Source organism: Saccoglossus kowalevskii, chromosome 7, assembly GCF_978046115.1.
Source record: "Saccoglossus kowalevskii chromosome 7, keSacKowa6.1, whole genome shotgun sequence".
NCBI lineage: Eukaryota > Metazoa > Hemichordata > Enteropneusta > Harrimaniidae > Saccoglossus > Saccoglossus kowalevskii.
The window spans coordinates 18,814,789-18,842,713 of record NC_140647.1 but is presented as its reverse complement, the minus strand read 5'-3'; the positions used below and the strand labels follow the sequence as shown (position 1 = coordinate 18,842,713).

The following is a 27,925-nucleotide window of genomic DNA, read 5'->3' as shown; positions in this document are numbered from 1 at the left end:
AAAATTAATTAATTATGCAAATTAGGTAATTAATATGTACTGATATTACCATAAAAACTATCAGGTCTGTGCAGTATCATATGACATCTATGTACCAAGTTTCATTGAAATGTGATGATTAGTACTTATATCAAATGCTGAAAAATAATTAATTATGCAAATTAGGTAATTAATATGAACTGATATTACCATAAAAACTATCAGGTCTGTGCAGTGTCATATGACATCTATGTACCAAGTTTCATTGAAATGTGATAATTAGTACTTGAGATATCAGTGGAAAAAACGAAAATTGACTAATCATTATGCAAATTAGGTAATTAGTATCCACGGATTATTACCAAAAACTAATCAAAACCTAGCATTAGTTCAGAGCATGTATGTACAAAGTTTCATCAAAATCTAATGAGTGGTTGTTTAAATATCAGTGGAATAATCATGGAACAGCTAAAAATCAGCTAATTATCATGCAAATTAGGTAATTAATATGCATGGATTTTTACCAAAAACTAATCAAATCTGCGCATATGTTCAGAGCATCTATGTACCAAGCTTCATCAAAATCCAATGAGTGGTTCTTTAGATATCAGTGGAACTGTCAAAGAACAGCTAAAAATTAGCTAATTATCATGCAAATTAGGTAATTAACGAGCATGGATTTTTACCAAAACCTAATCAAATCTGCGCATTGGCCCAGAGCATCTATGCACCAAGTTTCATCAAAAACCGATGTATGGTTCTTGAGATAGCAGTGGAACAGTCGGACACACATACACACATACACACATACACACACACCACGGTTACGGTTACGGTTTTAGTAACCGTGCACACACAGACACACTAACTGCAAAGACTCCCATTATGTGCTTCGCACATGGGAGTCAAAAAAACTGGTTGATGCAAAACGAATAACTAAAGAGAGCTGAGGCTAAAGTATCTTACACATTTTAATGACTATAATAATGTGGTAAATTCACCCAAAACAATGTATAGTTAAATAACTAATACATAGAGCTATTCACGAAATACAATGTGAAACGTGTGAATAAATTATTGAACGTAATTTCTGTTCGATTATAAGAAAATGTTATATTAAAGGGCGGCTGTCGTCGTGCCGCGTCCTGTTCGATATGGGACTCATAGCGACGTATACAACGCGTGTAAAATACAATGTTTATTTACATGAAATTCGAACACGCGCTGCGCGACGACCATCGCGCGTATTCACATGTAGCCGTATATTTTGTACACATATCGTAAACAGTTTTGATTTATCTATAGATGATATTGGAATAATAAATTATGCATATATTTGCATAATAAATTATGCATATATTTGCACACACTCTGTGGTGACGACAATCTTACACGGTACGTCACCAGTAACAGCAATGCCGGTCGGCCAAGGCACTTCTTTGATTGAAGTAATAAGTTCACCTCTAAAATCGAAAATTACGATTCTGCTATTACCATAATCACACACGTATATGTTGCCATGGTTATCAGTGGCAACCCCGAACGGATATAAAAATTTACCATCTTCACTGCCACGTGAACCGAAACTGAAACTCAGCTCGCCCTCACAGTTGAACACCTTAACGCAGTGATGATGTGTATCACTGACAATGATATCGTCTTTATTATTAACGGCGATAAACGTTGGCCCGTGAAGATGACCCTTACCAAATGACTTGACGTACGTATAACTGTCTGTCTCGTATACTAATACACAATTTGCACTTTCATCCACAATATATGCAAGTTTTCTACTATCGCTAATGGCAATGCCACAAGGATTTCGTAATTCATTCTTTCCGAAGCAGCTAATTAATCTTCCGCTTTGGTTGCATACAAGAACCTGATTGAAATTACATCCTTCTGTTTTACGGAATCTGAGAGACGTCTTTCCACTGTAAGCCTTATTTCCATCAGTTATTAAGTACCTGCCATCTTTAGATATCGCTACATCTATGGGGTAACTCTTCTTAATTCCAAAGAATGTTACAGTACCCTCATTATGGATGCTCATTTTTTCTTTACCGTTTCTGTCTATGATTTGAACTCGATAGTTACGCTGGTCTGCAACCGCAATATCACCATGTGCAGTGACTGTCACACCCAATGGCCAGTTGAAGTTGCCGGATCCTTCACCGTATGTACCTAAACTTTTTTCAAGACACAATTCAGAATGTAGAGTGACGTCACTACGAGTTTCAATCATTGTATCAAAGCGTGTCTGACTGGTTGATGATTCCTCGTTCGAACTAGGAGCAGAAGTAATAGACTCACTGTGGTCAGATTTAATGTCATTATCACCAGCATAATCGGACTCCAAAGTTTGTTCTAGAAGATCCCGTTCTCTCCCGGGCCTAGTTTGCAATTCTTGCTGGCTAGAAATAGGTTTTGCGCGGGAAATTTCTATTTCTATTTTTCCAGATTCTAACCCTTTGTGGCTACCTGCCGTGGAGCCACTACCAGACATAGTTTCTAACTCACACTGGGCAACATGTGAAAATGACCCAAGAGTACCTTTAATGGTCACGTCAGCAGGGCAAAATGTAGGTAAGGTTTTCCTGTGTAGTTTAAACACTGTATCAATTTCCGCCATAGTATCTAACTGATTCGTCGTCTCTTTGCTGGTCTTCATTAACAATGCGGAACTACTATGCTGCAATAGACTCTCTGTGAAAGTCAGTGTACTCGTGACTAGTTCCTCTACCTGCTCATGCGTGTGGAGGTGCGTATCAAGTTCCCCGTTGATCTGGTCGCGAGACCTTTTCAAATGTTCGAGGTGACTCTGCTCTAACTGTTTCAACTTCTTGAAGATGCTGATTCTAGTTTTCTTTGCATGTAGTTTTATACGCTCTACTTGTTTGTTATATTCCCTATCCAATTCCCCGACGTGTTCCATGGTACGTTCTCTGCTCACACGTGCTTGTGTGACTTTGGTTTTCAGTGATGTAATCTTCTCGGTTGCTAAAACTCGAACCTCGTCAGCAGCATGGTTTATATCGACCAACACATGCTCTCGGTGTATCTGCCTGATGCAGGATCCGCATGTCGGTATCTGACACGTTTCACAATAAAACTCGATAACCTTATCATTATGGGCTGTACAGTTGACAGCGAGCTGTGCAATTGATGGATCTTTTAATCTGGCCTGCTGGTATTGATCAGTCGTCATGGTATGGTGATTGCGACTCACTGGCTTATATTTATGCGCCATGCTGCAGTTTCTACATAGAAACATAGCGCAGTCCACGCATCTATTAGATGAGGGGTTGTTAAGACAACCATCACATGGTCCCCCTCTGAGTTGTTTCTCCCGGGCTTCTATAATTCCAATGACGCCGTTGATCAACAAACTCGACGGAAGTTTTCGTATTCTACTTGTGGACAGCTGACACTTGTGTCTACATACCGGACATCTGTCTTGTCTGTGCTTGTTCACCCACTTCAAAAGACATAGTTCACAGAAGGAATGTTGGCACGGCAGGATCTTTGCGTTGTTGAATCTCTCAAAGCATATACTGCACGTTAGATATTGGTCATCGATCTGATCGAGTGTGGTGGATCGTTTTGCCGCAGCCATTTTGTCAGTGTAAACGACACATTCATACTGATACCAGTTTGTTAATATAACATAAGGGTAGTGCTAGGCATACTGATTAGCAGCAATTGAGGGAGATGTTAACAGACTGCCCCAAATACCCTTTGTACCGAAATTGGAATTTGTATTTAAACTTTGATAAAATCCTTATAGTAAAACAAACGTACCCATTCACAGATATCACCGCGAAGTTGAATTCCAACATTAGACAAATAGTGAATCATCACCTACAAGAAAGGCTAAAAAAAACATTTTGATAGTTCTGGAGTTTTTATTCATTAGACTAACTATACTTACAATATGAATAACAAATAAAAACCTCCCAACTCACTGAGTTTATCACCGTTGATGGCGCTCTAACCAAAAATGTACAACATGTAAAAAGTATTGTTTAAAACTGAACTCGCAAAGAAACAGTTCATAACAAACATTGACATTTATTATTAACAATTATTTACAAGATTATAAATGTACAAAGTGGTGGAGCATAAAAATCTTTAACAAAAATGTAATACTTAAAAACGATTTTGAAACGTTTCTCAATTTCAGATCCGAGAGAAATTATGTGACGTCATTAAAGCGCTGGTGCACCGTGATGCAGATAGTTCAATACATTTTGAAATGAAATTAAAATCTACTACACGTACAACGGAAAACAGTGTTGAAGTATTCACCCGTATCACCCAATTCACGTAAATGTACACTTTAGTTGTGCAACGTTGAACGCAGAAAATATAGAAAATGTATGTAATTTGTCTTCAGTGAAGGCACTGGGATAGACTTGCTGTTTGTAAATAAATGCCTCTTTCATGTAGAGCAAACTCAGATCACGTGTCCGACTAGTGTTTACAATATATGGTATATTCTAGAGTGACTTTCTTCATTACAGAAACAGTGTTTGTTTTTAAAGCGAGAGGGTCGTCACCTGCGCACGCGCAGGAATTGAGTCCCAAGCGTGGAGCCACTACCAGACATAGTTTCTAACTCACACTGGGCAACATGTGAAAATGACCCAAGAGTACCTTTAATGGTCACGTCAGCAGGGCAAAATGTAGGTAAGGTTTTCCTGTGTAGTTTAAACACTGTATCAATTTCCGCCATAGTATCTAACTGATTCGTCGTCTCTTTGCTGGTCTTCATTAACAATGCGGAACTACTATGCTGCAATAGACTCTCTGTGAAAGTCAGTGTACTCGTGACTAGTTCCTCTACCTGCTCATGCGTGTGGAGGTGCGTATCAAGTTCCCCGTTGATCTGGTCGCGAGACCTTTTCAAATGTTCGAGGTGACTCTGCTCTAACTGTTTCAACTTCTTGAAGATGCTGATTCTAGTTTTCTTTGCATGTAGTTTTATACGCTCTACTTGTTTGTTATATTCCCTATCCAATTCCCCGACGTGTTCCATGGTACGTTCTCTGCTCACACGTGCTTGTGTGACTTTGGTTTTCAGTGATGTAATCTTCTCGGTTGCTAAAACTCGAACCTCGTCAGCAGCATGGTTTATATCGACCAACACATGCTCTCGGTGTATCTGCCTGATGCAGGATCCGCATGTCGGTATCTGACACGTTTCACAATAAAACTCGATAACCTTATCATTATGGGCTGTACAGTTGACAGCGAGCTGTGCAATTGATGGATCTTTTAATCTGGCCTGCTGGTATTGATCAGTCGTCATGGTATGGTGATTGCGACTCACTGGCTTATATTTATGCGCCATGCTGCAGTTTCTACATAGAAACATAGCGCAGTCCACGCATCTATTAGATGAGGGGTTGTTAAGACAACCATCACATGGTCCCCCTCTGAGTTGTTTCTCCCGGGCTTCTATAATTCCAATGACGCCGTTGATCAACAAACTCGACGGAAGTTTTCGTATTCTACTTGTGGACAGCTGACACTTGTGTCTACATACCGGACATCTGTCTTGTCTGTGCTTGTTCACCCACTTCAAAAGACATAGTTCACAGAAGGAATGTTGGCACGGCAGGATCTTTGCGTTGTTGAATCTCTCAAAGCATATACTGCACGTTAGATATTGGTCATCGATCTGATCGAGTGTGGTGGATCGTTTTGCCGCAGCCATTTTGTCAGTGTAAACGACACATTCATACTGATACCAGTTTGTTAATATAACATAAGGGTAGTGCTAGGCATACTGATTAGCAGCAATTGAGGGAGATGTTAACAGACTGCCCCAAATACCCTTTGTACCGAAAAGGTGGCTCGCCTTGCACATTAATGAGATAACAAAGATCACAAATGTGTAAAGTTATTTTTAAAATATAAATTACCGTCCACGTGATTTCCATGGAATTTGTATTTAAACTTTGATAAAATCCTTATAGTAAAACAAACGTACCCATTCACAGATATCACCGCGAAGTTGAATTCCAACATTAGACAAATAGTGAATCATCACCTACAAGAAAGGCTAAAAAAAACATTTTGATAGTTCTGGAGTTTTTATTCATTAGACTAACTATACTTACAATATGAATAACAAATAAAAACCTCCCAACTCACTGAGTTTATCACCGTTGATGGCGCTCTAACCAAAAATGTACAACATGTAAAAAGTATTGTTTAAAACTGAACTCGCAAAGAAACAGTTCATAACAAACATTGACATTTATTATTAACAATTATTTACAAGATTATAAATGTACAAAGTGGTGGAGCATAAAAATCTTTAACAAAAATGTAATACTTAAAAACGATTTTGAAACGTTTCTCAATTTCAGATCCGAGAGAAATTATGTGACGTCATTAAAGCGCTGGTGCACCGTGATGCAGATAGTTCAATACATTTTGAAATGAAATTAAAATCTACTACACGTACAACGGAAAACAGTGTTGAAGTATTCACCCGTATCACCCAATTCACGTAAATGTACACTTTAGTTGTGCAACGTTGAACGCAGAAAATATAGAAAATGTATGTAATTTGTCTTCAGTGAAGGCACTGGGATAGACTTGCTGTTTGTAAATAAATGCCTCTTTCATGTAGAGCAAACTCAGATCACGTGTCCGACTAGTGTTTACAATATATGGTATATTCTAGAGTGACTTTCTTCATTACAGAAACAGTGTTTGTTTTTAAAGCGAGAGGGTCGTCACCTGCGCACGCGCAGGAATTGAGTCCCAAGCGATGATAACAACACACGCTAAGAACGCAAAGGCTCATAGGTAGACGCTTGTTTGTTAACAATGACACACTATGACTGCCTGACGCATGCGTAGGTGACGACTCCCCCGCTTTAAATTAATGGAATGTTTTTGAAATTGGCATAGCTGCACTCGGATTACTGCTCGGTCGAGACTTGCGCATTTTCCTTCGCTGACGGATCCTGGCTAACAGAGGGCGCTGTCATTATTTTCCTTTGGAAAAACATCATAATCTTCATATGCATTGTCATTCCAGCAGATTTGCTTTCAGGTGTACTTAGTATCGTGGTGAGTTCCCACCCACGCTGTCCCATCTGTGTGATAGTATTGTCCCATTTTCCATCCACTTTCATGTTTCCAGTCATACCCACCTAGAATAATAAACATTTTTTAATTCCACTTGTTCCATATAAGTCAACCAATGGGAAATACAAAATAACATTTTGATTGATTCCCGGCAAGCAGAGCGTGTCACTGGATGACAGGCAATTTGTATTATGGAAAAAATTTCAATTCATGGGTGTACAAAAGCCACCATGGTGTATACGACACCAGCCCATACACCTGTTTGATATGATCAAATGGTGGTGGTCGTCGCACGAGATATGGGTCTCGTAAAAACAAAGATGGCGACTTTGACTGTTGCGCAGCCCATCGAGTACAAACTGAGATGTTACCAAGTTTTAATCAGGTACTTTTTTGGAAGGTATCCAAGGAGTCGTTGGCGGTAATTAGTGCAATTGGCGCCCGGGGCTAAAGTTGTACTCGGGATTTCATCAGAAAAGTGCATTGGATTGTGGGAGAATCAATGTTTATCAACATACATTTTGCGCATGCGCGGCGCAACAACCACCACCCTTTAAAATGAAAATTAAACCCGGGGTAAAACAGGCCCTGGGTTTACTCACAACAATCTTCTGCCAGTACTCGATTGCCACGCCTTCGTACACCGGAGTCGGATCGTCTATCATTGAACAGTCCTTTTCAAAGAACCACACCGAGTTCATCGCACCGGATGCAGACATGAACCCCACTGAAATATAACATTGCGAAAAACGTCATGATATTAATCATCCTTCTCGAATAATAAAGTAACTTAAACCAGAAATAAAGCACTATAGTTTGATATGAGTACCATGGAAATTCAAACGCTCGCTGTCTGATAACTGCTGCGCTTTAAAATAGGTTAATATTTAACGAATGTCCTTACTTCGCGTGCTGGAAGAAGAATCGAAGAAAATATCTGTCAGCCTCCATCCCTGTGCTAAGTACGCCCGGAGTTGAGCGTTCCAGTCTAGGTCCACTTTGACGGAGGCCGACGCCAACCCAGTCACCATTTTGTAGGGGACCTGTATGTTAACTGCTTGGTAGGAATATAGGGTGGGGTTGGGATGTGTCGGCATATTGAAGAACATGTCTACACCCATCACTGCAAAAACAGAACAACGCCATTAGCAAACAAATGATCGTGCAGAAATATCAATAAGAAATATTCTTATGAATATATACTTCCTAGGTCATTATATAATTGGCGCTGGTACTGAATAACATCGTTACTACTGTCTCCTGGCACAAATGCAATTTGCACACATATTATTCGATACGTTTTATTTGAATTTCTAATCCATGGATATATTACCTCCACCATGTCCTTGCAACGCCTGGGTCGTACTTGGTCCTTGTGACGCCATTGACATTGTCAAACAGGCAAGTCGACCTCCTTTTGCCGTCTGTTCAGCTAACTGAAGATTAAACGGAGAATCGGTGTCATTACGTGTCGTACGCCATATCATTCTACGTCACGTCACGTCACGTCACGTCAAAACCACGCCATGCCGTCACATCACGTAATGCCAGTACACAACACGTCACATCACGTCATTTCAAACCATACCGCGCGCACACATCGTATCATGTCATTCCACGCCACCTCAAATCACCCTGTACACCACGTCATATCAATCCATATCCCGTCAAATCAAGTCATAGCATCATGTCAATCCCCACCACATCACATTTCGTCAGGTCATGCCAATCCACACCACTTCAAACCACACCATATCACACAAGAAATCGTCGCATCACATAAAACCACATCACATTAGAACACATTACAGAACAACACGTCATTCCCACCCACACCAAGTCAAATCCTACCGTCACATCACGTCACGTCACGTCACTCCACCCGCGTCGCATTATATTGTATCACTATCACGTCATACCGGGCCTCATACAAGCAGGTCTCATGATGGATGATTGGTAATAGAACTATAACAGTATGCATATTTAATTACCGGTACATACACGTAAATAATATAGCGCGCGTATAATTGTGACTTCAATGCATAAATACTATTTTCTACGCGACCAAAACAACTTGTTTCTATTCATAGCAAAAATTCCCAAAGAAAACCTTATTAAAGCGGGGGAGTTGTCACCCGCGCATGCGTCAGATGGCCATAGCGTGTCATTGTTTACAAACAAGCGTCTACCCAAGAGCCTTTGCGTTTTTAGCGTATGTTGTTATCGTCGCTTGGGACTCAATTCCCGCGCGTGCGCAAGTGACGACACTTCCACTTTAATATTTCGGCTGTAATATATTTGTACATAGCCTGCACTGTATGTAGTACCTACCTGTTGATGTAAATGCGAAGTATCGGCGACTGCGCCGTGCTTCATAGAAAACATCATACTGAAACCTGAGTTTAGAAGTTGTGGCGCCAGAGCGCTTTTTATGATATGTAACTGCCACGATTCTCCAGATGTGTCACTGTTGGTTTAAAAGTAAACAAATAAACTAACTAACAAACAAACATCCCAGTAACTATGTAACTAACTAAGTAAATCAGTCAGATATTCAGTTAATAAATATGATATATCTACACCAGCTGCATATATTTTTACAATGAAGTAAAACCTTTATATCCCAAATGTATCAATCAATCAATCTAATAATCAAATATTGACCAATCATGTTCAATCAATTATCATCAACCATTTTTTTTTATTGATCCATATATTGTTTTTTACGTGATCCAATATTAGAAACTGAAGAATATACAAATTAGTTAACAGTGGGGGGGGGATTTTATCTTCGGATCACTCATTTAATCCCGATAATTAGAATACTTACCTTGTGGGTTTCGACAATATTGCTTGATATTGTTGCGTTCCACTCATAGAAAACATATTATCCCTCTTGTGAGCTCCCGTTATGGGGGTAAACTGTCGAAGAACGAATCCATCGGAATACGGCGCGGCTATAAGCGGGAAGTATGCATCGACGTCGGTCGTAGTCGTGGTTCCGTTAATTCCGAGTAAGTTTGCTGTGGAAAAATGAAAAAAAAAAAAAACACTCAGAAGAAAATGCTGTTCTGGAAACAAGGAACTCGCCACCTGTAGAATACATCACATAATTACTATTCAAAACTTCATTACTAGTAATATAAGGGCTGAAAAGAGAAACGGTGAATGAAAATTCAAAAATTAATTATGTTTTTATTTTATCTGGTATGGGACTGTAATTTCAATACCATTTTTATTTGTTGCCATTTACAACAATCTAGTCCCTGTTTGATTTGTATCACATATTCGATTGAATTGTGACAATACAATAATTAAATATTAAAAAAAAAATATTTAGTGAAGTATGTGCCAGAGTGTCACAAGGGTAACTAGTTACTTTGGTTAAAGGTAAACTCCAATTCACATGTAGTCAAGAATCACGCTGTTATAACCACACGCTTATTTATAATGTAACAATGTAACAAGAAAACGTGTTTTTTTATAGAACGAACGTCAATTTTTTAGCGTCTTAAGGTAGCAAATATGATAGTAATTTATTTAAGAAGTTGGCAGCCGATTCACCATAGCAACAACATATCGAACCAGTATGATATATGCCACAAAGCGATCACAATCATGATCAATAATTTATAGCGTATGGTAATTAGAATGATTATAATGGTCTGTATTTGGTTCATTGTCAATACCAGGTCAATACAATGTTAATGTCACAAACAATACTAACGACTATTAGTGCGAGAGACCGTAGTTTGGGTAAGGTGACCCTTTTATGCCCGTCATTTTGATTTAGTTCCTGTCGCAGAAGTTCTCTCAGAATGCGTCATCAGATCACTACCTGATAAAATTGCGTGTCTATAAACCCGAATTTTGTATATCAAGGACAACTTCGATTGAAATACCTTTGGGATCGATCATTTGAAATAACTGGGGTTGTCGAAAGAGTTGTTTAAAACAAAAATTGAAGGCTAGACACAGAGAGAGGAACAAACATTCCATGAAATGTGTTGTACGGAAAAGATATTGAAACGTTAAAAAAAGAAGAAAAAAAAATGTAAAGAGCAGACGACGAGAAAAAATTGTGCAACATACGGACACACTCTTCCAGCACCCCCCCCCCCCCCATGATTTCGAATGTTTGACCTGCCTTACGTGTCATGTGATCAAATCTATGGCGTCTTTAAAAACAAACAGCAATGACGGTGAGGGTGATTGTGGAGTTCAATTGAAGGGCTCTTTTGTGCCTGGTCTACGCTAAATGCCTGAATGAGAATATAATATGGGGTGGTATTATTTGGCTCGTATTTTGTGAACATGGAGGGGTGTGTAAGTTGTCGCTATTAAGTATTATTCAGCGTAACATGTGTGCACACCGTGCGCTTACACGGTGAACATGCTATACTGTCTACCTCCATGTTACCACCAAACAGTTGTCATATCAGCTAGCCACACGGAGACAATCATGGAAAAAGACAATAAAACGCAAGTCACATACTTTCAGTTTTCATTTTAACAGGCACTTCGATCAAGCACACGTTGAGTAACGGTCCCGTGTACGGTACTGCGTCTTCGGGAATCCCCGACTGTTTTGCCGCAGCCGCCTGCTTAGGTGCTCCTTGGCTAGAACTCGATCCACACCCCATGGTCCGGTTGACAGCAAAACTGAACGCCAATAGGCAGAAATTTGGGTCAGTAGTTGTACTCTCTCCACCTGCGGCAGCAAAGTTACGTCAATGAATGTACGATGCCAGGAGTCGTCAATGACAATATGACTCAACTGGCAGTGTCAAAGCGAACGCAGTGTCAGTATTTGTGAATGAGCAAATTACCATGAGAATACATTTTCTCAAGTGGCACACATTCAGGGTGTGTGTTCTATACTTAGTGGCAATGCGTTAGATATTTTGTACTTGTTCAGCATATATTATCACGTGATCTCTTGTCGTTAAATCTACAAGGTCAAGCATTCCCATGATAGTAGTTGCAACTATTTATAATAATGATATTACAGTATTATTGTGTCAATTCTCGTTTAGTTGTGTCTGTCGTGAATTATCATCCATGTGTTGATGTCAGAGTTGCGCAAAAGGTTGTTTACAAAGATTGTTGTACAGCAAAACTATATTACGCACACAGTCAGCTGGCGCACACGTGATAATAAAATAAATACGATATTTACTATATGGGGCCGCCATCTTGAATGACGCATAAAACTAAATAAGAGAAATATTATTTAGTTTTATGCGTCATTCAAGATGGCGGCCCCCATATAGTAAATATCGTATTTATTTTATTATCACGTGTGCGCCAGCTGACTGTGATTAGGCATAAATTGCTTTCCAGCCCAAAACAAGATGGATGTTCACCACTGTAGAGGTTATTGACCCGACGCCATTGTGCGTCGTTGTAGGATAATATGAGGTTATTACATGGATACCTCAAAGTAGGCACGAAGACAGTTCTGCATATATATGGTACATACAGCAGCTATAGGGACGACTAAAATCATGATATGATGTGTTATAAGATTTCACCCATAACGTCACATGACTGAACCAATTTATATGAAAACATTTCATTCAGTCGCGTCGAACAATTAAAATACATTTCGACAAAAAGAAAAACTATATGGAAATAAAATATAAGCACAATGGATGTAATATATGAATGAAAAACAAGTTGCTATAATGAATAAGTCTGGAATATTGGACATAAAGATAGAAGTGTATTGACAAGTTTCATAGAAGCAACTTATAATTACATAGACTCAATACAAACGATGAGACACCACGACAAGACCAAAAGCAGATTTCAACAAGATATCACTATATAAATAAATCAATGGAGACCATGCTTCTGGACAAATGTCGAAACGTGTGCCATGTAACCATTGCAACGTTATGAATACACGTTCACAACTTTGATATATTTAAAATTATTCAATCTTCATAATTATAAAAAAAAACCGACACCCTAATATTTTTTGAGGATCGCCAAACTCGTTGTCGTTTGTATAACTCGCCCAATCAGAACAACGTTTCCAGGCTATTAAAATACTGGTATAATCTTAATACATGCAATAATATTTTGTTATCTGTATGCAACATCGAACACAACTATTAAACATACTGTGTTTAATATACTCCGGTATACAACATGAAAACAATATAGCAAAAGACACTCACTACAAAAGTAAGTATATGAAATAATAGATGAATGGAATTTTAGCTATTTGAACAAGTAACGCGGGTTTCAAACTCATGACAAACTCGGTTAGAGCCCTTGACATTCATTAGTAATACAATATAAATGCATTAACATCATACATTAAGGTAGAAGCCTAGTCATAATTTATGACAAAATTGGTCATAAATCGCATGACAATGTTCATTAGTTTATTATGTACAATCATGAAGCTAATGTCTCATGGTACAATGAAATAGCATTATTTTGTGTGTTAGTTATGCTTTTTGAGAAATGTGTCTTAATATTTCTTGAAAATTGCTATTTTTAGAACAATTCCATAGAACACAATGTTAAGGAAAAATTGCATTTTTTGACACTTTTTAAAACCCATATTTTTTTTAAATAATTCAGAGCAACAAAAAATACTCCATCATTAACAATACATGATTTTTTTTAGCCTATGTGACCAAGTGTCAAAATGGCGCCTTTCCACTAAAATACATCCAGCAATTTCTCGAAAAAAGACTGGCGACCCCCACTTTTTAAGGTCAATATCCCTATATTGCCTTGCAGTACAATTTATTGCAAAATGAATACATTCTGTTTTTTTTAATTTATGAGTAGGCTTCTACCTTAAAATATAACCATTCCCTTATAGCGAACTTTCAGTATAGCCTAATAACTAATCCATAAAGAACAACGCATCTACGCTCCTTGGTAAACCATTCGATTTCCTCGTTACTGAACTTTGTGTCGATTCTTTCCTTGGCTCCTATTGTCTGTCTTCCAGTTTTATAACTATCAGGTCTGATGCACACTTGGAATGCAATTTTCGCTTTATAACTTTTCCCAGAGTCTGTGAAGCTGAACAAAAAATGGCACGGCTTTATAGAGAGGCTATGGGTTATATACAATAGATGGAATATCAATAGCGTATTTCTGTTATGGCCGACAGATCACAACACATGTGGTATACAAGGTTTGGGCGAATGGTGTACAATTTGAATAAGGACGATAACAGCTTTTCTCGAAATCACCATTTTTCACTTTACCTAAACTACATACAGTACCTTAAATTGTGTATTTTTTTTTATATCTCATGCACATATTTGGAAGAAAACAACTGAGTTGAATTAGAAAATAAATATAATTTTCAGAAACTTCAAGCATAGCGATAACAGAAAATATGTAACAGGTTGGAGTTTGAAAATGGGTGTCAACGAATGGGTCTCATTCTTAAAAAGTACAATATTTCATAGGTCGAATTAATCACAATATTATATATTCACGTAATAACTTCAGTAATTGTCATGTCATAATTGACGTAACAATGAAGCGATGTCTGTGTAGTAATGATATTCACCGACAGATCGTCTACCGCAATCTGGTCCTGAGCCACATTCGTAGGCGCGTCATCGGAGGACGTTCTGATGCGCATATGGATAGCCAGTTTTGCAGAAATTAGAACGTACTTTAGTATATATATATATTTATTCAGTACCATTGGCCATATGCCATAATGTACACACTTAAATGTAACATAAATGAATAAATAGATCGTTTGACAAGAATAATCACTGCTACTGCTTGTCTGAATATTACAAACTTATACTTCACCTATGAATACCAAATTAAATTTATATTTCAGTTAAATTTCCCTCCAACAAACTATGACGTTTTTGTATTGTATGTATATTTTCAGATTGCAGTAGCAAAATAAATTTCCATTCAAGCGCTGGGCAATAGTAAAACTTGTATATAAAACGAGTTCTAATTTCCTCAAATTTGGGACATTGTAATAGAAAGTGGAACTCGTTTTCAATGAGATTACAACCAAGAGGACACACTCTTTGGTCAAGTGGTATTCCCAATGCCCTACCCTTTTCAATCATGAGCTCATGAGCAGATATTCTAAAACAAGTGAGAGATTTTCTAAAAACACTTATAGTAATAGAATTTAGATATTTTTCCCTGACTAATATTTTTTTAAATTTAGAATAAGTGCATAATTTTGAACTATTACCAATCTGATCATGCCACTGTTGCTGGGAAATATCTAGACACCGTTGGTTAAACTGTAACAGAAAACAATTTGGGTTATTCACATAATGGCTTTCCCATACGTGTGCAAAACCAAAATTACATAACAAATCCTTAACATATGTTACCCAACAATTAAATCCCCTTTGTACCCTGTCATATTGATAGCCATAACATTCTTTTACTAAAACAGAGGAATCACCACCTATACATTTTAACCAATACCGAATTATTTCTTTGTTCACATGTGTTCTAATTAGATGTCTTCCCAACTCCCCCTCACAGCAGAGTTTGTGGCCTTTGGGTGTACCCCTAAAACAAATTTACAAAATTTATGATGTACTGTTTCTATATCGTAAGATTTATGTGTTCCCCATATTGCACTGCCATAAAGCAGGATTGGGAGAATTTTGCAGTCAAAAACACGAAACGCAATAGCTGGTTTGAACCCATCATATTTATAAAGAATACTTTTAATACTGTGCATGGCTTTCGTTGCTTGTTCAGCAATGTGTTTTTGGGCCTGATACCAGATACCTGAGCTAGAAAAAAGAACCCCCAAATAGTTATATTTTGAGACTATTTCAATTTCATTCCCATTCCAAAACCACTTTTCAGATTTCTTTAGTCTACCCGATTTGCGAAAAACAACAATTTTTGATTTATTCAAATTTAATGTTAACCTCCATCTTTTACAGTAATTTGCTAATCTATTTAGAAGACGCTGTAGATCAATGGGAGATTTACTAAATAATGCGAGGTCATCAGCATATAATAAATACATTAATTTTAAAGTGTTTACATAGATTACTTTAGTATGCATTCACCACTATTTCTGGGAGGTGGTAGCCCAAGAATGTACCACCATGCGATCTTAATATAGTTTAATAACAAACTGGCAGAAGGTGAGGGCACTTACAGTTTTAGAAACTTTAGATAGACCGCAAAAAATCACCCGTGGCATAGGTCATTTTTTTGTATCGTGTTATAAATCTATTAGACTTACTTGCTCGGTTTAGCATATACATCACGACCAGAGTATCTTATGGTAGGTGACAGAAACAACTGCTTGGTATCAAAGCCTTTAGGTTTCCTCTTGTCATTAAAATGACCTTCCCTTTCCCCCAAAATCTCTCCGCCCATTAACTTGTCACCTATACAACAGAAACAACAATTATTTTATATATCAGACCATACAGCCAATATTATAATAAATATATACATTTATACCACATATTATGACAGTTCAGTGTAATAAAACAGAGCAATAATGTTATCATGTAGTAGTAGTGACACAAAGCCATGTCATATTTAGAGATTATTTTATATCGAACATGAGATATGATAAATATTTAATTATCAATATATTTTGACACTCAAATTCTTCAAAATGAATGCTGTAATTTATATATTGAACAATTATTATTTATTTGTAAATAATCATAATGCAGTGTATTATATATAACTACACTGTAACTGTTAACATTATACAATTATTAAACTTCATTATTCACAAATAATTCTAACTTGTTATGATATACAGGTTATTACGAGGATACTGCAAAGTATGCACGAAGACAGTACAGCGGGAGTATCGACCGACGCGCAGTATCCTCGTAGTAACCTCATATCATAACAAGTTAGAATCTTTTTCTCCCAGGAATACTTCATGGGAATGACGAAATCCAAAACGTTTAGAAGAGATTTAACGAACTTCTTTGTGTGGGGTCCGCTCAAACCCTAGGGGCAGCCATGCTTTTTTTTTATTATTAGAGGACGCTTACGCGCGTAATCGTTCCATATTTGGAATTTGTGTTTCCTAATATTGTAGGATGAAAATAACCAGTGCAATACCGCAAAATTACGTCACGGTGACAGATAATAATTATATATAATACCATTGATGATGTCAACTGTTATGTTATTTGAGGTATACTGATAATTGGTGTAAAAGCTGAATATTTATAAATAATCATATCTGATGTTCATTAGCACATATAACAAAAACGTTTCGTAGCTAGACATATGTGACGTGTGTATTATACTTTCCCAAACACATCATGACACTAACCTGGCATAAGTAGATCACCATGTTTAAGAATGGATTCCACATATCTTATAGGCGTGCCATGGAAAGCAACATGCCATTTTTCGAAAACCTGTAAATCATTGGCTCGTGGTTCAACCCTGTCAATGTATTGTATAAATAAAATGACAGTCAATATCATGTGAATCGACGAATAATGGCATCACAAATTCATTATAGAACACTGTTACATCAATAACCAAAGAATAGTGATAAATATATTCAAAGGTTATTAAATAAATAAGTAATTACAGTTTAGACAATGAATAAAACAGTATTTAATAAACAGTGATTTGATTGCCCTTACTTTAAAGCGAACCGACACCAACCAATTGGCATAGCATAATCTCTCATTGGCTGGCCACGTGTATAGTATAACTGATCACCTCTCTCAGCATGACAACTTGTGCAATAACACATATCAAAACTGTTGTCAAAATAACACTCTACGAAAAAATTGAAAGAAATGATTAGTAATGTAATGTCTGACGTTCAATGTCATGACTTGATAAGTGCGAGTCCACAAGTTTTAAATAAAAGATAAATATGAAGTTTACTGAGAATCGTCCAGTACCATTTAATTTCAGTGATTTCTTAAACCTCTCACATTTCTGCTGATATTCACATCTTCCCCCAGATACCCGTGTTGATATACCTACAAATGAATAACCAATATTTGTTAATGATTCCTATAGTTATTACTTTCTCCACATAAATAAGAAATCGTTTGAAATTATTTTGAAAAATTCTGAAGCTCCATACGATACACCGCAGTAATAGAAATGCTGAATATAAATCAGTATACCTGTGTACTTACCACTGGGATATAATGATAGTAGTACCCTGTCTGCAGCTTGTTTCAGTTCAACATTTGCGTATTTGGAATATTGTAGAAGTGATGATTTTAGCTCTTTCACCTTCACCATCCTTTTTTTATTTTTTTCCAGTTGAGATATTACCCATAATGTGTTCATTGCACCTTCCACCACCACAGGTTCATCTAGCTTTAGCATATCAACCAACAGTGGTACTGCACCTTGGTCCACGATGGTTACTTTATTTTGGTCGCAGGCAGCTATATTGCCAAGCCCTACAACGATTTCTGAAGCTGAATAGCCCCCATCGTCCGACTTCCCTAGTAACCGAGGGTCATCAATGGCACGTTTCAAAATTTCCAGGATGTAAGCAATGTACGACTCTTTTGGTTCTATGTAATGAATCTTGTCACTCTCGATAATGTAGGATAAAGTCAGAAGAGTCATCGTCGCCACCTCTCTGTCATCGGATTGTAGAAGTGGAGAGATTCTTTCAATCACATGATGTTTATGATAAACATGCCTATTCACAGCAGCTTTAGCGCAATTATGTAATATACCCAATTTCTTTACATCAATTTGTCCCTGCAACAGAACATATTCAAATAAAATAAGTAGTAGCGGTATGTAAATTCACTCACAATGACAGTACTCCAATATTGTTGAAAGAACAGTTATAGTACTGAAGATCACAATACAAAGAGCTTATTGACGGGGCATTTGGGTGCTGTAGTTCCATGTAACCTATGTACATGGAGTACATATTATCCAAAGACAACATCCGAAACGGGACGAGATACGTGATGCCATTAGGCTCTTACCTGCTTTTCTGTTATACAATGACTTACATCATTGATTATAATTTCCAGAAGACCGCTTTCCCCAAACTCTTTGCAAAGGTTGAAACTTGCATGTGAATAATTCAAGCACGTTGCAATAACAATATCCATTCCAAACTCAGCGTTCATTGTGCGCATGCGTTTCACCAGCTTAGTCAGCTCCATTGCACCACCAATATCAGCCAGATAGTCCCCGAATCTCATCAGACAATATTGAGCATCCAGGGAAACCTGTAGCAGATTTTCTTGGACAAGCTTGACTACAGCATGAGTATCCATTCCAGTTTGTGCCTTCAGATCATCTATAGCTTTCTTCACTATTATTTATAAATATAAATGATATACATGAATGTTACATATAAAAAAGTCACGCCTGTAACTTTCGCATTGTAACCTGTTCCCCCAGGTTAGTGGGGTATATTTCTTTGGAGAAATGGAAATAAAATAGGTAACATAGAACGACTCGCCTTTCTTGTATATATAGTAGAAGTATATCATTAGCATTTTGAAATAGCCATTGACAGTAGAAGAATGAAATTTAAACTGGTTGTGTGAGCGATTGAAGGAATACAGGTGCCGGTATGTTTGATCTACTTTTTATAACCATACCTTTGTTTATCATCCAATCAGAATCCTCATGGAGTCGAACCATTTCACCTACCGAGTTCAAACCAATAGCAGGAAACCATCCATTGGTTGGTAATTCACATACTACAGTGCCAACCTAAACATAGAAGTGGGATGTGACATGTATGATTATAATTGAAACATTGGTGTTGATGAAATCATTTTACCAATAAATAATGATCTTTTATTTACTGATTATGAAAATAATATAGTATATGAATGAAATACACATAAATTACTCTAACCTCTTTGCCATTTTTTGTAAAGAACACGGGTAATGTTTTCTGTGCAGAATCGCCATATTTCATTTGGTTAAATTTAATTCCACATCCCATTACATCTCCTGTATGACATTTATCACCAAACGGTGTACCAGTACTACTTTCTTTATACAATCTACAAAATGATATAGAAAACATTAATTTGTAGTAAAAAATGTATCTCTTTTCTCATGTTTATGTAAGTATTATGTGGACGTTTTCTTCTTGATTATCATTGGTTAATGTGGATAGTCAGTCGTTTGTTTGGTGGACTCAGAGTGGGATTGTATTGCACTTGGAAGTCAAAACTAGTAAACTGTGTGTTCTTTTTTTTAAATGTTTTTTGTACCAGGCGACAGTTCCGGACATTGAATTCCACTGTTGTCTCTCCTGACTTTTTTTTGTATGTGCAAATTGCAAGTGCTGACACATGGTGCATTTTTGCTGCAGAAGTCATATTCATGTTTGGGACTACGTGACAGGGCTGTGCTGCCATCTTCCTATCAAATGGTAATTTTAATGTGCTATCCTGGCGTCAACCAGGCTCGGTTGAACACAAGCACCTGCGGACCTTAACCAAGCTTCCCCAAAGTCGCACCCTTTCGTGAATGAATCTCGGCCAGTGGAATAGGCCTTCTTATTGAGTCTGTTGCACACTCACCCAGGGTAGGGGTCGACCCTTTTGAACTTAGGTCTACCGATCATGAGTCTGATGCGACAACCACTTGCTACCAGTGTGTTCTTAATCCAATTTGATATACTATACCAACATTCTATAGATATACCTTGTGTGAGTGTGTATGTAACAATGTCGCACAATGTGTAACAAAATTACAAAACTACTCAAATTTGAATTTGAATACGAACGGTATTTTCAAAGAAGGTCATTGCATAACGAATTGGTTGGGCAAATCAAACTCATTACTGACTGTATGAATCTTTTATTCTATGTTTTTATATATTGCCTCAAAGCTTGCAAATAGAAGTGTGTATGGAATCATGGGAAGAACCGGTGTGCATTGCCGTATGATAACTGTCATAAAGGTGATTGACAGGTCATACTTGTTTGCCACCCTGGAAGGATAGTTTGAATATACCAGGTGTGCTTGTGATTTCCATAACAAAGCATGTTTGCAACTCTGGAAGGATATTTGGAATATACCAGGTGTGCTTGTGATTTACATAACAAAGGATGTTTACAACTTTGGAAGGATATTTGGAATATACCAGGTGTGCTTGTGATTTACATAACAAAGGATGTTTACGATCTACTGAGTTGTTTATGTGAGTGTCTGGTGTCATCGTGAAATAATGTTCTATAAATGAGCTAGACTGAGGACAGTTGGGATTTTCAATTTCACTTCTGTGTGCTACAATAATAAGTGATACAGGCTTCAATCATCATTCTGTGAGACTTCTATGAACTACTCTGCGATCTCCTGCTATGAGCGGTACCCTCCAGAATAACAGCGTTCCTCTGCTAGCAAGAATCCTGTATGTTGTTGAAAGAAGCCATTGACTGTCAATTTCTACATTTTGGAACTGTGAGTTGTCACCAATACACATTTCCCTAGACAATCCCCTATTTTAGTGAGTTTATTTATTGTATTATTTTGTGCTTTGTTATTCATTATTTATTTTGAGAGGTATTAAAGCCAGTAGATTTAACTTCATATTTTGGTGTATGTGTATTTCATGTTCAGTACTGTTGTCTTGTCTACCCCTATGTGAGTTCTGTGGGTGTCCTTCTCAACATCAATAAGCAGGCCTTACTTACTTTCCATCATCAGCATGGTATCCGACGGAGTATTCACGCCATCCTGGTTGGTGGGGTAACTTATATCCTTCCGGAACTAACCCCATTGTTATTGCCCCTAATTCACCTTGGTCCAGAATTTCAATCTATTCGAGGTAATATACAACAAATTTATTATAAATGACTTGGATTTAATATCATACAGAATGACGACAGTCACAGGTAGAGAAGGGTGTGCTCATATTTCTGATATCTCTGTTTAACTGTACATCATTAAATGATGATGACAATGTGATGTGTATAATTTGACAACTCGCTGAAAATAAAGCTCCGTGAAAAGTGTTCTGAATAGAAGACTCATGTGGCAGTATGTATTATAGTAGTGTGATTACATAGGGTGGGCGAACGGATCAAAAGGATGATGATTTTAAAAATACACAAAGGCTAAAGCAATTAAAAAAGTCATTATAGATAGATATGAACAAAAATACTGAACATTACCTCAAAATAACTCTGTTCAGGAGAAAGAGTATAATCAGTAATATAAAGTCCATTCCCCCCTGTACCATCTTCTTTATAAGTCAGTATGCTGTTGTCACGTGAAACTCTTTTACTCCTTGCTCTACCTGTCGTAATTCGGACACCACATTTATTTCTGTGTTCCATTCCTAAAACAAAATAATCTTTAAAAAATGATACTTTGGACTTTAAAATGTAGAATATACTGCGCTTTGCCTACTCATGTCACTGGGAGTCGAACGCCTAACTCTGAATTTGAATTTTAGTATGCATTTATTTTCACTTTTAATAAAATGTTACCTATTGTTTCCGTGTTAGAAGCACTATCACACAAAGATATATATCTATATATATATTACTTTGAAATGCTAAAACCTGTTTTCTTTAATCCCAACAAATATGTTAATGTAACAAAGAATCAGTTATTTCATGTGCTGTATTGAATTATCCCCTATTTATGCCTAAAATGGCAAAATTATTTGGTTATAGATGGCTGAAATTGTATATTAGTTGGTACAACATGAAAGCGGTTATATATGTTCTGACATTATCTTGGAATTTGTCTGAATCTGTCGGTCGATAATATTTTGTGAATAGTTTTTTTGAGTCACTCTCGACACTTATTTCAGATTGAAGTTATTCTATTCTAACTTTAGTGTGCTTGAAGATTAACAATTAACTATTGTTGAGTTTCGTTGACCCTTTCATCTCAATAATATTGATCTAAAAGAACAATGCGAATGAGAAATGCACTTTGACCATTGGTAGCCATTTTAACATTAGTAAATGTATTCACTAGCTTTACACACAAACTTCACAAATAAGATAACAATCTGAATTATATTCTAAAATTATATGTATTTAGACATGGACTTCAGGTACCTCCATTTTACGTGTTCTTTTCTGTTGATGCAACATATGTTGGTAAAAACATCTTACGTAACAAAACAGTTTATCAATTTGAATTATCATGCTAAAGGCCATAGAAATAATCAGTAACAAATTCCAGAAGTAATACATGGTATGTTGTTTGTAAAATATTTATATGTTTTGGGTGCTTAAATTAATTAATCCGTAGTAATACTATGTTTGTTTTTATAATAATTGTTATTTTCTGACAGACTCGGAAACAATTCAGCACAAGAAGTTAAAGACAATTCTGAATGAATTAAAATACTAAGTCTAATGCGTTTATAAAGACAGCAGTACACATAATTTAAATTCGTATAAATTAAAGGTACATGAACCAGCGACTGTATCAAAAAGCTCACGAATATAAACGAGAACTTTTGGGGATATTTGTTATTCAAACAACTTTGATTAGGTAATTGTGTGCTTTGTAGATATTCGCAGTGAGAAACATAACGAGGAAACTAGTAAGTGGATTGTTACTTCCTCCTCAAAGTACCCGGAACTTGTATGGGGTTTTACACCTTATTGTAAAAAAACAATCTGCTTATCTTCTCAAATAAATACCTACTGTAACTAAGACGTATGAATATATTCCTTGAAGTTGTTGCTCTTGGCGTTAGCTGTTAATATGTTTTGACAATCTGTGCGCATAACTGGTAGTAAACATCCCGGTGCACCAAAACGTTACCTATGTCGTCGATTGCAAATGTATGGTCCATAGAGTACTAGGTATGTCATTACACTAGTTTTTCTGTTATTTATTAACTTGCACGAGTTAAATTAAACCTTGCGCACTGTTCTACAGATAGCGCTTCAGTTACCAAATATAGTACCAACGTGTATACTGGTGACGTAGCGGAAGTGACGTTTAACATTTTGGAATTTGTACCCCAGCCATACCCGTGACGGACTTCATATATAGCAGTGAGCCTATTTCTGTGTCTTCGCATTTCACATCAAGATCTAGACTATAATAACGTGTAACATGCAGGTTCCACGGCAAAGTTGTATTGCGTTGTTCTTTTGTTTTATCGTCTGTGTGTGCTGTCAGTCTCAATGTAAGTATCCATTCTGCTCAACTTTGATTCGCAGTTACTCAAATGTAGTATCATGCTCTAAAAAATCGGTTCTCTTACAAGTTGCTAAACTTAGTCCTTAAAATACATTGGACTTATTGGAATATACAAATTTAGCTAGTACTAATTGAGCTGAGCGCATTTAATCAGCAAGATCGAAAACCCGTTACTGTTAGACATTATTTGTGACGACTGGATTTTCAAATATTACAAAACAAACAAAGCCGATGGACATCTACCTCACAACTTGAGCACTTAAACATTTATTAACGTTTGCCAATACAAGAACTTGTTTATTCTTTAACGGCGTTGTAATTCAGTGGGCGGATTTCTTCGCAGATGGCGGAGAACAAAATAACAGTACATGTTTTTGGTTGTGAATTCAGGTGTTCGTAATGAATCATGGGAATCGGTTTTGTTGTGAATATCTAATGAATAATAATTATGGTTCAGGTAAAAAGCGCACATATTTTATAATTAATTATTTTAATTACTAATATGTAAATTGTTTCCCGAAGCAAAATATGTGCGCAAACATACTGACTTTATTGACGGTAAAAAACTCAAAATAACTGTATTAAATTTATTTTATTTTTGAAAAAAAAATCGAGGTCATTATAACAGACAAAATAAATACGAAAGCTTAATACGTTATATCACCTAAAGTGTTTTAGCCATTTTTTTATGTTTTAAATCAAAACTTAAACAGTACATATGTGGTACCAAAGAACACGCGTGATGGTATAACATATCATATGGTGTATATTTATGATAACTAGATGATGGAAATGAATTGCATTGTAATTGCATTTTCCCAGTGTCTGCATGTTGTTTGCATGTGTAGCATGAACATCCCATCCCATGAACAGTTTACAATATGTGTATTCGTTTGATACCACAAAAGTCATCTGTGCTCATTGTTTCACACCTTAAACTATATGGCGAAAATGACAAAAACACGTGGGATATAGTAATAACACCTGGCGTGTTACACAGTATATCAGAAAAATTTTGCCATTTATATAATGAATTAACCTTATTAATCTGTGGCTTCCTTGTTTTTGCTATCGCGGACCTAGCAGATAATTTACCAGGATAACGTGCGATTTAACGCTTACATTCTTGTGTTGATAAGTGTCTGTATGGCTAAAATGCAAAACAAATATGACCTCAAATTGCCGTCTATCGTCGCGCCATATTTGGCATTGGATTATTAATTTGAATTTCTGAGGCGCAAAAACAGACACCGTCAAACAAAAAATAGCCTGTATTAAACAAACGTTTTGGGGTGCAGTAGTTTTATTTTAGGTAACTTGAGAAAATGATTTTGTCTGTGGAAAAGTCAACGATATATTCAGTGTCTAATTTGAAGTTAATAGTTTTTTCTCAGCTAGGACTGCATTAACATTCAAATCAATTTATCGGACGTAAGAAATACATACATATACTATAGTTATCTGAAAATGGGATGATGTGACACTGAACCCTTGGTCAGATTTGTCAGAGTGGGCGATATTTACATGCGATATTTACCGCAATGGATCCTGCTATAGCAAAAGCGGAAGAATACACGCAATGCGCACGAGTTCACCAGCAATAACCTTGAAATTTACTAGTAATTGAAATTTTTTACAGACAAGTCGAGGTTCTGGTCATAAATAGCCCGCATTTGGTCACCTTTCTATTCGATAAATGTGCGCATCACCCCCATAGCGGGGCTCATAACGCCCACTCTGACAACGCCATGAGTCCATGGCTACATAACCAAAGAACGACAACAAAAATACTATGATTTCACATTATCGTGGGGCGATTCTGTCTGTCTGTCTGTACGTCACATAACACTAAATTATCTCCAGAGGGCGCGATACTTGGCCGCCATTGTGTAGGTGATATATCTAAAGGGCTCATACCACTAATTGAATTTCCATAGACGACAATGTTAACATATGACGAGATTGCTATATGAAAATAACGAAGAAAGTTGAAAATATGGCTCAAAAATGGGAAATCAACATGCCAGTAATCAACCATATGAAAAAACTAACATGTTGGCCAGCTCAAACTCTTGCAAATCTCAGGTAAACAAGACACACCTACTGTATTTGAATTGCACCAAGAAAAATCACTGGAAAAACACCAAGATTAGAACATCCATTAACACACAGAATAAACCCACAGGTACACAGCCGCTAATTAGTAAAAAAAAGACCACATGTTGGTCTCACCTCTGACCCAGGTGATTACGCCCTCAAACAGAGAGCACCTGAGAAAAATAATATTTAAAAAATTTCATTGGTTCTTGCTGGGCATTTAAATTGGTTAATTAGTGGCATGAGACCTAAATGGGAGATGGTAGAAAAATGGTTTATTTAGTTTTGCAGAAGACAAAAATCTCAAACTTGTGTGAAAAATTCAATATAACGCCTTTTGGATGTGGGGTTCTATTACTCTCAGGCTCGCACAAATGAGAGAATTTAGTTTCTAAGACCATGCTGTTGTAAACAAAATGTTACTGTTCCTCTGTTAAACTTGTGTGTTTGAGTTTTTATATAACTTTTTTACGACCCCACCTCAAAGAAATACTGCACCAGAATTGCTAATTGTCATTGTTATTTGTTTAGATAAATCTGAAGCACAAAAGAAGCGAGATTATCTGGCTCAACAACAACAGGAATGGCGTGACAAAACCGACCGTGTACCGGGAGGGGAAGTGAACAACCCATACGTGGCCTATCAACGGTACCAAAACGTCTACAATCAATTGAGGTCAGGATCTGAGTTTGCAGAGCCAAACAGGGACGGCATGGGACGCACCGCCAACTCCAAGGCGTACGGCACACATGCGATTGCTAACCAAGGGTATCCAAATAGCGACCCATATTACAACGCCAACGCCAATCGACGCTGGTATAAGGAAACATACCGCGATAAAAACAATGACGATTCAGATGGTTACTACAAACACGATGATCACTGGCACGCTGAAAATATTGATCCTCGCTATGGCTCGCCACTTGGACGCGACGGAAGGTATGATACTAACTATCGTACCAACAGCAAATATTATAGAGATCAGGATTATATCAATCGTCAGAACGCACTCAACGCCGGGACGGCTGGCAGTAAAACTGGATACGCAAAACCCGGATATTGTCCAATTATATCCGAGAAATTAGCTGGAAACTGCCGAAAGATTTGTAATTCGGATAAAGAATGTCCGGGATACAAAATTTGTTGTCAGAATTCGTGCGGTGGTACGGCTTGTTTGGACCCGTTAGATGAGGGTAAGTAAGCTCCGATTTCCCATTACATGTACTATTATGGCAATTCGAACTTCTGCCCAACAGCTTCATTGAACTTGATAATTTGATTGATCTTATTTAAAAAGCGTGTTCTAGTATATAGCGTTCGTTCTTTAGTGACGAGGCGATGCGGTTGCGGCGTAAGTCGTTTTAGTTATCTATGGCCGTCATTCAATAAATTATACAGTTTTTAAGGGATTTGGTATTTTCCACAACTTCACAACAAAGTAACGTTGTATATTTGAAAGAAACGTCTTGCACCTATATATTTTGACATCATTTTAACGTCACTGAATTATTTCCTTTGCCTGAGGGCGCCAGTTATTGTAACGCTGTGAAGTGCGGTCACGTGACATTGCATCTGTCTGAATATACGATTTTTTCTTGTTATTCATAATATTCAATTATAGATCCATGC

General features: G+C 37.1%; 4 protein-coding genes across 4 annotated transcripts; all 4 read right to left on the bottom strand.

The window, feature by feature from the left end:
- Positions 1-1,327: 1,327 nt before the first annotated feature.
- LOC100377716 (uncharacterized) lies at positions 1,328-3,595 on the bottom strand. The gene has a single exon (XM_002732654.1). It carries the CDS (start codon positions 3,593-3,595, stop codon positions 1,328-1,330), a length of 2,268 nt encoding a protein of 755 aa, XP_002732700.1.
- Positions 3,596-3,817: 222 nt separating this feature from the next.
- Positions 3,818-5,698, bottom strand: LOC146740567 (tripartite motif-containing protein 2-like). The gene is made up of 2 exons (XM_085501837.1): positions 4,603-5,698; positions 3,818-3,840 (listed from the first exon to the last, which is right to left on the bottom strand). The coding sequence occupies exons 1-2, from the start codon at positions 5,696-5,698 to the stop codon at positions 3,818-3,820; spliced, it is 1,119 nt and encodes a 372-aa protein (XP_085357963.1).
- A 360-nt stretch (positions 5,699-6,058) lies between these two features.
- LOC100377864 (uncharacterized) lies at positions 6,059-11,861 on the bottom strand. Its single transcript, XM_002732655.4, has 7 exons — positions 11,582-11,861; positions 9,917-10,109; positions 9,418-9,553; positions 8,420-8,522; positions 7,991-8,209; positions 7,689-7,813; positions 6,059-7,151 (listed from the first exon to the last, which is right to left on the bottom strand). The coding sequence occupies exons 1-7, from the start codon at positions 11,727-11,729 to the stop codon at positions 6,918-6,920; spliced, it is 1,158 nt and encodes a 385-aa protein (XP_002732701.1). The 5' UTR covers positions 11,730-11,861; the 3' UTR covers positions 6,059-6,917.
- Positions 11,862-13,885: 2,024 nt separating this feature from the next.
- LOC144348043 (uncharacterized) lies at positions 13,886-22,361 on the bottom strand. Its single transcript, XM_078007543.1, has 11 exons — positions 22,197-22,361; positions 21,717-21,841; positions 19,925-20,075; positions 19,662-19,776; positions 19,035-19,369; positions 18,216-18,798; positions 17,973-18,053; positions 17,706-17,844; positions 17,384-17,499; positions 16,319-16,466; positions 13,886-14,136 (listed from the first exon to the last, which is right to left on the bottom strand). Exons 1-11 carry the CDS (start codon positions 22,359-22,361, stop codon positions 13,938-13,940), a joined length of 2,157 nt encoding a protein of 718 aa, XP_077863669.1. The 3' UTR covers positions 13,886-13,937.
- Positions 22,362-27,925: the final 5,564 nt, after the last annotated feature.

Coding starts and splice junctions, on each gene's coding strand:
- LOC100377716 (XM_002732654.1), bottom strand. CDS start 3,595: ATGGCTGCGGCAAAACGATCCACCACACTCGATCAGATCGATGACCAA.
- LOC146740567 (XM_085501837.1), bottom strand. CDS start 5,698: ATGGCTGCGGCAAAACGATCCACCACACTCGATCAGATCGATGACCAA. Junction 3,841..4,602: donor ATTTTCACATGTTGCCCAGT/GTGAGTTAGAAA, acceptor CCTTTCTTGTAG/GTGATGATTCACTATTTGTC.
- LOC100377864 (XM_002732655.4), bottom strand. CDS start 11,729: ATGGGGTGTGGATCGAGTTCTAGCCAAGGAGCACCTAAGCAGGCGGCT. Junction 10,110..11,581: donor TGTTAAAATGAAAACTGAAA/GTATGTGACTTG, acceptor ATTTTTCCACAG/CAAACTTACTCGGAATTAAC. Junction 8,210..8,419: donor GTTGCAAGGACATGGTGGAG/GTAATATATCCA, acceptor CTGTTTTTGCAG/TGATGGGTGTAGACATGTTC.
- LOC144348043 (XM_078007543.1), bottom strand. CDS start 22,361: ATGGAACACAGAAATAAATGTGGTGTCCGAATTACGACAGGTAGAGCA. Junction 16,467..17,383: donor TGGTGATCTACTTATGCCAG/GTTAGTGTCATG, acceptor TCTGTTGTATAG/GTGACAAGTTAATGGGCGGA. Junction 14,137..16,318: donor GTATATGCTAAACCGAGCAA/GTAAGTCTAATA, acceptor TTTTTTGTTCAG/CTTCACAGACTCTGGGAAAA.